The sequence below is a fragment of the Nicotiana tabacum genome, chromosome 8, assembly GCF_000715075.1.
Source record: "Nicotiana tabacum cultivar K326 chromosome 8, ASM71507v2, whole genome shotgun sequence".
Taxonomy (NCBI): Eukaryota; Viridiplantae; Streptophyta; class Magnoliopsida; order Solanales; family Solanaceae; genus Nicotiana; species Nicotiana tabacum.
In genome coordinates, this window is record NC_134087.1 from 178642262 (window position 1) to 178652906 (window position 10645).

The following is a 10645-nucleotide window of genomic DNA, read 5'->3' on the forward strand; positions in this document are numbered from 1 at the left end:
ATACACAAAGATTCAGAAAGCTCAAAAGCAGGCTGACACTCAAGAAAACCAAATGCTACCCAAACAACAGCAAGAGAAAGCAAAGAGACAACAGAAAAATAAGCAACAAACAGGTGAATGGAAAGTGAAGGTTGTGACTGAGCAAGTCCAGAAGAAGCAGGAAGAACCAGAACAAAATCCTAACCAAGAGGAAATTAAAACAGCAGAACCTCCACAACAAAAGAATAGAGGGAAACAGACAATGAAAGCTCAAGGGCAGGTACAATAGGAAGGAGCATTATCAGATACAATGTTGGAAAATTGCTGAGCACAAATAGATATAGTCTTTTGAGAATTCAAGATGATAGTAGCACTGACAAGGTGACTGAAAGGGTTGTCCTCAATGAGGAGAATCCACCATGATAATAAGCTCGTGGAATATAAGAAGGCTAAACAAGCCCTTCAATCAAAAAGAACTCAAGGCATTTCTACTGAAAAACAACATTACTCTACTAGGCTGCCTTGAGACAAAGATAAAACCTAGGAGTGTTACTAAAGTTCGAGCTAAATTTAGTAGAGATTTGAAGGTGTACTCTGATGAAGCTATAAATGAGAGGGGGAAAATCTGGCTATTGTGGAAAGAGCAATTGGTGCAGGTCAATGTAGTGATAGCTAGTGATCAACTAGTACATTGTAAGGTGAAAGATAAAAGTACACAATTTACATGTGACATAACATTTGTGTATGGGAAGAAAACTATACCTGAAAGAAGGAGCCTATGGGATCAACTAAGACAACTTCAACATATTATGCAAGAGGCATGGTTGGTTATAGGTAACTTCAATAGCGTGTTATCTGTTGATGATCGAATCAATGGGAAACCAGTGCAACAAGATGAATTGGTGGACTTTCAAAGGTGCATTGCTGATATTGGGTTGGGACAACTGAATAGAAAGGGGTGGCAATGGTCTTGGTGTAATAAAAGGGATGCAGATAACATAATTTATAACAATATTGACTGGGCCTTTGGAAATGCTTCATGGCTGACAAAATATAGTAGTCTTGAAGCTACTCAGACTATATAATGTGCTATTGAATAATTAGGAGTTTTAGAAAGTTGTGAATGAAGTGTGGTGTCAACAAATACAGAGCAATACTATGTACTCTATTTGGGTAAAATTACAAAGGCTAAAAGACAAAGTAGGGCAGCTGAACAAAGAGGTGTCTTCCTTAGAGAGAAAGATGGACAATCTGAGGGTACAATTGCAGACTACTCAGGGGAAACTTGATGTGGATCCATTTAATGGTCAGTTGATACCAGAAGAGAAAGAGCTACTAGTGCAAATAGAAAAATGGGAAGGAATTAATAAGCAAGTGATGCGTCAAAGATCTAGAGCAATGTGGATAAGAGATGGAGACCAAAATACCAAATTCTTTCATGCGCATCTAAAGGCAAGTCAGACCAGAAACAAAATTGGTTCAATATACAATGATCAAGGAACCAGAATTACTGAACCAAAAATGATAGAGCAAGAGTTTACATGTTTCTTTAAATCTTTGTTAGGAGAGTGTGCTGATGAATTGCCATATATTGATATAGATACAACCAGAAATAAACCTTGCCTCACTAAGGAACAACAAAAGGAGCTCAACAGACCAATAACAGAAAAAGATATTGATCAGGCCCTCAAAGATTTACCTAATGAAAAACTCCAAGTATAGATGGTTTCCCTGTTGAATTCTTTAAAGCACATTGGAACTTTGTTGTAGGTGAAGTTAAACAAGCTATTCAGGCATTTTTTGAAAATGGAAAGATGCTGAGAAGCATGAACTGCACTACAATTACACTAGTACCCAAAGTAAATAGTCCTACATCTGTTAAGGAGTTTAGACCCATAGCATGTTGTTCTACAATATATAAACTCATTGAAAAGATTATAACAGCAAAGTTAAAGACTTTGGTCGACTATATTGTTGGACCTGCTAAATCAACATTTTTTTAGGGGAGGAATATATTGGATAATGTTATTATTGTTCATGAATTGGTTAAAGGATATACTCAAAAGGGGGTCTCACCAAGATGTTTGATCAAAGTTGACATAAGAAAGGCATATGATTCAATTGAGTGGCCTTTTCTAAAGATGATACTACTTGAATTTGTTATGCCTGTGAAGTTTGTACAGCTTGTGATGGAGTGTGTGACAACTGTCAGCTATTCTTTACTGATAAATGGAGGATTGACGACCAAGTTACAAGCAAAAAAGGGGCTTAGGCAAGGAGATCCAATGTCTCCCTACCTATTTGTATTGGTGATGAAATACCTGAATCGATCACTGAAGACACTAGAGAGCATTCTAGACTTCAACTACCACCCGAGGTGCTCTAAAACGAACATAACCCATATATGTTTTGCTGATGATCTAATTCTATGTTGCAGAGCAGATAAGTTATCCATAAGCTTACTCATGAGCGGATTTCAATATTTCTCAGAGGTGTCAGGACTAAAAGTAAATATGGATAAAAGTGCTTTGTACATTGCTGGAGTGCCAAGGGAGTTCAAAGAAGGGTTCATTGCAGATATGCAATTCACAACAGGTGAGTTGCCATTCAAGTATCTAGGGGTTCCTTTGTCCTTTAAGAAGTTATCTATCCAGCAGTGTATGCCATTAAGTGAAAAGGTTACTGCAGGACTCAAATGTTGGTCAACCAAACTCCTATCTTACAGTGGTCGAGTGCAATTACTCAAGAGTGTGATATTTGAAATGCAAACCTATTGGGCACAGATTTTCCTACTTCCAAAAAAGATAACCAAACTGATTATGACTGCTTGCAGAATATTCCTTTGGACTGGAAGTAATGAACCTTCAAGAAAAGCACTGGTTCCTTGGGATAAGATATGCATGCCACTATCAGTTGGAGGTCTTAATGTAATTGATGTGGCTAATTGGAACAAAGCTGCTTTATGTAAACTTCTTTGGGCAATAAATGAAAAAAGGGCAATCTTTGGATCCAATGGATACACAGCTACTATATAAAAGGGAATGACATACTAACTATGCAAACTCCTAAACAGTCCTGTTGGCTAGTTAGGAAAATATTTGACATAAGGGATTGGCTAACTCAAAGGGACCCCTCTGTTGATCTGAACAAGTACTGTACAAAAGGAAAGTTTAGCATTAAGAAGCTATATCATGCAACAATGTCCCAGTATCCTAAGCGTCATTTGAAAAGGATTGCAATTGATTCAAAAGCATTACCAAGGCATCAATTCATCTTGTAGTTGGCTATGCATAAGAAGCTAGCTACAGTGGATAGATTAAGGAAGTGGGGGCTATCAATAGCTAGTTATTGTGTGCTGTGTGAGAAAGATACTGAGGAGACAATGGAGCATCTATTTTTTTAATGTGACTACTCCAGGAATATGTGGACAACATTGTTAAAATGGATGAGAGAAAAATACCAAATAGGCAGCTGGAATGCTGCGATTGAATTGTTAGAAAAAAGAAGTTCATGCAGAGTTCGAGCTCACATGCTAAGATTCCTATTTGCAGCTGTAATTTATCATGTCTGGACAGAGAGGAATCAACGAAGATTTCAAGGGAAGATGATAGCAAGCCTTCATAGGGTGAAGAATATTATCCTAGAGCTACACATACGAGGGCAGAAGAAATCCAAATGGCACAAGTAGTTAGAAAGATTGAGCAACTATCTTACTTAGACATGTATGGATACATATAGAGATTGATAGTAGAGAAGTTGTAGTAGAGAGAGAGATTGTTTAGTTTGTGTTTTGTTTGAGTCTAGTTCAAGAGTCCAAATGAGCTAGTGAGTTGTAAATATTATACTTGGTTAAATGAAATTTTTTGACAGTTTGACCAAAAAAAGGTATATCGTATTCAACCCATGCGTTATATATAAATTGGTCATCAGTTGGTTTTTTAACCTATTTTTGTGCTTTGAATCAGAAAAGACCACACTTTGGTTCCGAATTCATGTAATTATCTTCTAAAGGCAACCTTTATTTTTAATTTTTATTTTCGTTTTCAAACTTAAATTACTCTTTAAACATACTCTTATTTTGCTACTCCTATTTCTTGGCCAAGTTACTCCTAATTTATTTACCCGTACAAATTTTTGTTAAATAAAATACTTCCGTTTCTCGTATATGATTTAATATGTGTTTTTATTATTTTTAATATGAAACAATTTTTTGAAGTTTGGATTATATTCACATGAGTTACTGGAAATTTTTAAAATTTTAAACTTGTAAGCAGATACATGATGGATTGAAGTTAAAATATTATTTGTTTGTACCAAACTATTTGTTATTAATAATATTAGTTAACCAATTATAATTAAGTAATATATTTACTAGAAAATATGTATTCTGTAATACCTAGCATTAAAGTGTATTTAGGAGATAGCCACTTGTAGTACTGCATGGTATATTTTTATAATAATTAGGAAGTGTGTATCATATACACTGCCAGAAATGCAATGAGGGGTTTTTATAGCTATATAGGGAATTATAGTAGATTTTGGGACACCGAATAACTTAAGTAGAAAATTGACAAAAATTGAATATTTTAAAGAATTTTTAGGGTATTAACTCTTTTTTGAAACCATTTCTTCAAACAAACACGACATTGTGAATTCAAGATGTACTTTATACATTATGATAAACAAACACGTACGTCTTTGAAATACTAGATTGTGTAATTATTGCATATTGTAACTACTACCCTACTAGTAAGTACACATTATAATTGAAGTGTTCAAACTTAAAACACACCAATGTGTTTTAAATGATATCGTTGAAATTTTTTCCTACAACAAGTATGTACTTGACATTTTCAGTGTCTACTTTCCCTTTTCCTTTGTCTTTCCAAATATAATAGAAAAGTTCAAAAAATGAAAAAACTTCCGTGTAGTAGTAGTACTTATAGCTTAAGCCACCAATCTTTCGGATCCTTAACTTTAGCCGACCCCTTTACTCGAGTAAGGAAGAAAGTAGTAGGCCAAATAAATCAAAAGCTTTCTGAAATTGTTATTCTATTTGGTATAAGTAGTTTTGATGGTCTGTTTTTGCTTTCTGGTTGATCAGAGGTCAGTAGTAAAGAAGACTAAACCGGTAGCTGGCTCCTGTTCGAGATGTGGCCGTAGTGCTCATGTTGCTGATATGTGTACTGTTACCAGATTTTGTTATGTTCCTTTATACTGGAAATCTTGGAAGGCTATTGTCTGTAGTTTCTGTGGTGCTATTCTCAAGTCTTATAGATAACCATGTGCCATTAACTTTGGAGATCAGTGGGATGAGCAGTTATCATTAGCAGAATTTGCTTACAACAACAATTACCAGTCGAGTATTCAAATGGTCCTGTATGAGGCTTTATATGAGAGACAATCCTGTTTTCCAATTGGATGTTTTGAACCAGGTGAAATGAAGCTATTGGGTCTAGATTAGTTCAGCATGGTTCACCTTCTTTAATTTTTTTCTTAATGACTTTCTTTAAATATGTTAGTCTATACCATATATGGCCTATATTAGAAGTTAGGTTCTTATTGTGGATCTTCAGTTTTGTTTGAGCCAGCATACTATATATATGTATATATATGAAGTGAAGTCTGTATGAGTTCACTCAGGAGTTTGTACGACTTGAACAAAATAACAGGAGGTGAAGCATATAAAAATAGGTGACATGAATTTCTTGTTGAGTAATTCAGTCATGAATAAAATCTTAACTTCTTGCATATAGCGGCTTATTGCTCATATCTAGCCTGTTTGGCCAAGCTCTTTCAACTTGGCCATAAGTACTTTTTCTTTAAAGTTGAAGTGTTTGGCCAAACTTTTTAAAAAATTATTTTTGAGTAGAAGCAAAATAATTTGGAGAAGCAGAAAAAAGTAGATTCTCCCCAATAGAATTTTTGAAAAAATACACTTAGAATCACTTTTAAAAAAGTTTAGCCAAACACTAATTACTGTTCAATATAAATATGAAAAAATAAAAAAATAAAAAATATAAGGAGCGAATTCGCGTATTCATAGATTAAATTTGGTCCAGTTTGTTAGATAAAATATGAAAGAAAGTAGGTTTTTTTTCAAAAGATTTCCATTATATTAGTGGATTGGAGGAAAGAAAGGGAAAATCGGGTTAAAAGAACCGAACTCAAATCACGGAATATTACCCATTAGAAAGCTTCAAGTCATTATTTTTTTTAATCTCAAATTAGTGTTTATTATATATTCGTTTCAAGCAGTACTGACATATTGTATATAGACATACTGTTTTTAAAAAATAAATTACTTAAAATATATATTAAGTAGTGAATTTTTAATAAAATCGTATAGGATGACACTTCTTAGTATAAGGTGTCTTTCCAGTGGAATTTGGAAATAGTCTTGTTTGAGAAATCACATCATGCATGTCTTTTATTAATGTCTCGTCTTTTATTTTTAATATATGTTAGGCATGTATACTAATTTTGGGTTAATCAATAAATAATCTAATCACCCGTCAGTCTATTAAGTAGGGTACGCTCCTTAACAAAAAAAGTCTGAACTCCAATATAATTTTCGTCTCTAATCGGTGTTTTTTTCTGAACCCTAGGATGTGGGGTCCTTGGGAGTCACATACTATTTTAAGTTTATGAGGTTCTTAATCTTCTTGGTATAATTATAAGATTTGGAGGGTTATCTTAATGTGAAGGACAAACACACATCCGCCTCCGTCAAACCAAGGTATAGCGTCCGAGCCTTTTCATATTTACATGTATTACTCAGCTCGTACATACAAAGTAAAAAAAAAAAAAAGATAAAATACATACTTTACCCATGGACTTTGTCCCCAAATTCCTCTTACACACTTGTTAAAGACGGAAATAATATTACACATCAAAATTTTTAAAGGTGTGTCAATTACACACCATTTCGGTGTTTGACCACATCTGCTTAAAGATTGCTATTACACGCGCCAATTAACGTCTGACACGTGTCATAATCATTAAAAAAAAACTAAAAAAAAAAAATTGCTGCCCCCACCCCCACTCCTCATCTTCCCAAAGAAAAAAAATACAGAAAAAAAACCCCACCCCCTCCTCATCTCCCCAACCCCATCATCTTCTCCACCGCCACCATATTACCACCAACCCTTCCACTACAAGCACCTTCTTCCCCAACTATAGATTCAACTCTTTGCCCGATTTTTAACAAGTTTTAACAACATCCATCACAAATCGTTATAGAAATTTCAAAATCAAGCTCAAACCCAAAGCTTCAAACTTGTTAATGGTGTTTTTTGAATTTTATCAAAATTAATCACCTATGTAAATTTTTATTCAACAATAATCACGAATTCAAATTAGTTTTCTAGGTCATGAAACACCAAAATCAACAAGACCCGATTAAGTTTTCAAGCTTTTCAAAAGGTCAATAATGGTGATTTTTACAAGGCCCAATAGCTCTTCTTTTCTTCTTCCTTTTCTTTTTCTTCTTAGTCATGGTGGTTGAAGAGACCAAATATGAGGGTATACAAAATTAGGATGGAGGTTGGGGAAGAAGACGAAACGGGAAGGAGGGGGTGGGGGGGGGGGGGGTTGGGGAAGAAGACATGGGTTATATTTTTTTCTTTAATTTGTAAAGAAAATAGTTAAAAAAGGAAAAAAATAAAATAAAAAACTTAATTTCAGATGAATTTTGTAGTTTTCACGCACCTCTTGTATGTGTAATACACGCATGTGACACATGGCAAAAGAAGTGTGTAATTGACAAACTTTTAAAAGTTTTGATGTGTAATACTATTTCCGTTTTTAACAAGTGTGTAAAAAGAATTTGTGTACAAGGTCGATGAACTATTTAATTATGGATCAAAAGGATATGAAAAACTTAGCAACTAATGGTGTGATTTAAGGGGCAATGAAACCATAATGGCCTGGGGTTCAGATTTTAGTATAAATAAAACGCTAATCTTAGTGGGCAAATAGCTAGTACTAAATAAAATTAATTAATCAAGGTGCATGTAAATTGAGAGCCGAAGAAACAACATGAATAGGCTGATGGAGATTCATGGAACATATCACGCCTCTTAATCTTTAGTTTAAAAAAATCAAGAATTTCTCCACGTTCATATTCGGGATTGCAACTCTTAGAAAAATAGTAGCTATGGCCTATGGGTTCTAAGTCCACTTAAAATGAATGTCATTATTGATTTCCATCCCCTCTTTTCCTGGAAAATGTTGAGATGTTGTAAACTTTGAATATTGCAGTTATCTCGTTGAGGTTCAATTGACTCCACAATTTTACATGTACACGCATTTTATTTTATTTTTTTGCATTTTACGTATTTAATTAAAGCAAGTTTTGAATATTAACTTGATATCTGAATTAAAAGGACATTTTTTAACACTCTTTATTTTTTTTCTTGTGTATGAAACGGTCATCTTTTTTTTATTTATAAATACTTTAATTAAACCTTTTTATTTTACTCTGATAATGTAATTTATAGTCAAACAAATATCATGACATGGTCAAAATTATAAATTCTAATTTTATTTCTTGAACTTTGTGAACAATAATTCTGTAACGACCCGGCCGGTCGTTTCATGAGTTACCGCTATGTTTCTCCCATTTCTGCTTTTTATTTCCTTGTTCAGCTGTATTTTTGTATTATCGGGTTGGTTGGCTCGGGTTCGGAGAGGTTTTGGTAAGGTTTGAGATACTTAGTCTCTTTTGAGTAAGCTTAAGTTGGAAAAGTCAAACGGATATTGACTTATGTGTTAAAGGGCTCGGATGTGAGTTCTGATGGTTCGGATAGCTTCGGGAGGTGATTTGGGACTTAGAAGCGTGATCGAAATGTGTTTTGGAGGTACGGAGTAGATTTAGGCTTGAATTAGCGAAATTGAAATTTTGGCGTTTTCCGGTTGATAGGTGAGATTTTGATATAGGGGTCGGAATGGAATTTCGAAAGTTGCAGTACGTCCGTTGTGTCATTTGGGATGTGTGTGCAAAATTTCAGGTCATTCGGACGAGGTTTGATAGACTTTTTGATCGAAAGCGGAATTTGAAAGATTTTGGAATTCTTAGGCTTGAATCCGATGCAAATTTGGTGTTTTGATGTTGTTTTGAACGTTCCGAAGGTTGGAACAAGTTTGAATGATGTCATGGGATATGTTGGCATGTTTGGTTGAGGTCCCGAGGACCTCAGGTGAGTTTCGGGTGGTTAAACGGACCAAAATGCATAGTTGAGAAGTTGCAGATTTTTGGCTTCAGCTGTTGCAGGCTTTTGGCCTTCGTGTTCGCAAGTGGTCCCTCGCGTTCGCGAAGGGTCAAGATGTGAGGCAGGATTTTTGGCCTTCGCGTTCGCGAAGAAGGTCCCCCATTAGCGATGGGTTGTGGAGCTGAGCCTTCGCGTTCGCGAGAGAGGAGACGCGTTCGCGAAGAAGGAAAATGTGGTCAACGTCAGGTTGTGCTTCGCGAACGCGAGGCCTTGACCGCGTTCGCGAAGAAGGAATGAAATGTCTGGGCAGAATGTTTTAAAAGCTCATTTCCGCGATTTTTAGCCTAAATTCTTCCATTTTTGGGCGATTTTGAAGCTTTTTGAATAGGATTGAAGAGGGAATCAAGGGGTAACACTTGGAGGTAAGATTTATGGACTTAATACTCGATCCTAATGTGATTTCTATCTAATTAATCATGGAAATTGTTGAATTTAAGCCTAAATATTGAAGAACTAGGGCTTGTAATTGGAGATCTAAAATTAGGGATTTGAGGAACATTTGTGGTTGGATTTTGGTGATTTTGATATGAATAAACTCGGGGAGTGATAAGGAGTCTATTGATGTAATTTTTTTCGGGATCCGAGACGTGGGCCCGGGGGTCGGATTTGGCCAATTTCGAGATTTGTGTTGTAATTTGATTTTTTCGAGTGGGCTTTGTTCCCTTAGCAAATTTTGATGGTTTTGCACTAATTTTGGTTAGATTTGGAGCATCCGGAGGCCGATTTGAGAGGCAAAGGCATCGCGGGCTAGAGTTTGGACCGGATAAAAGTGAGTAATGATTGTTAATGTTGTCCTTAGGGTATGAAACCCCGGATTCCACATCGTTGTACTATATTGAGGTGACGCACATGCTAGATGACGAGTGTGGGGTCGTGCATTGTTGGGGATTGGTACTTAGTCCACCCCGAATGACTGTTTTACTGCGTATTTGATTGAAAACTGGTTGTTATCATCATATTTTGGGTTAAATGCCATATTTGGGCCTCGTGCCAGCTATTTTGACCCTTAGGGTATTTTTACTACTATTTCCTCACTATTTTGACTTTATATTTGTACTCAGTCATACTATATTATACTGTTTTCATAACTCAACCATGTTTACTCTGTTTTAATACTTTAAATGATATTTTGGGCTGAGCATCATATTTTATTTTGCCCGAGTGGCTTTTAGAGATTTCTGACTGGGTAGGGCCGAGGGCTTGTGTTGTGAGGATTATTATGGGATCGGGCTGCACGCCGCAGCAGTGTTGTACTGATTATGATTATGAGGCCGAAGGCCTGAGTTGTACGCCATGAGGTGGCTTGATATGAGGCCGAGAGCCTATTGATTATGCCACGAGATGGCTTGATATTGCGCTTGGGCCGTAAGGGGCCCCTCCCGGAGTTTGTACAC

General features: G+C 35.7%; 1 protein-coding gene across 1 annotated transcript; it reads left to right on the plus strand.

The window, feature by feature from the left end:
• The first annotated feature begins 398 nt into the window (after nt 1–398).
• LOC142163421 (uncharacterized) lies at nt 399–1064 on the plus strand. Its single transcript, XM_075220704.1, has one exon. The coding sequence runs from the start codon at nt 399–401 to the stop codon at nt 1062–1064; it is 666 nt and encodes a 221-aa protein (XP_075076805.1).
• Nucleotides 1065–10645: the final 9581 nt, after the last annotated feature.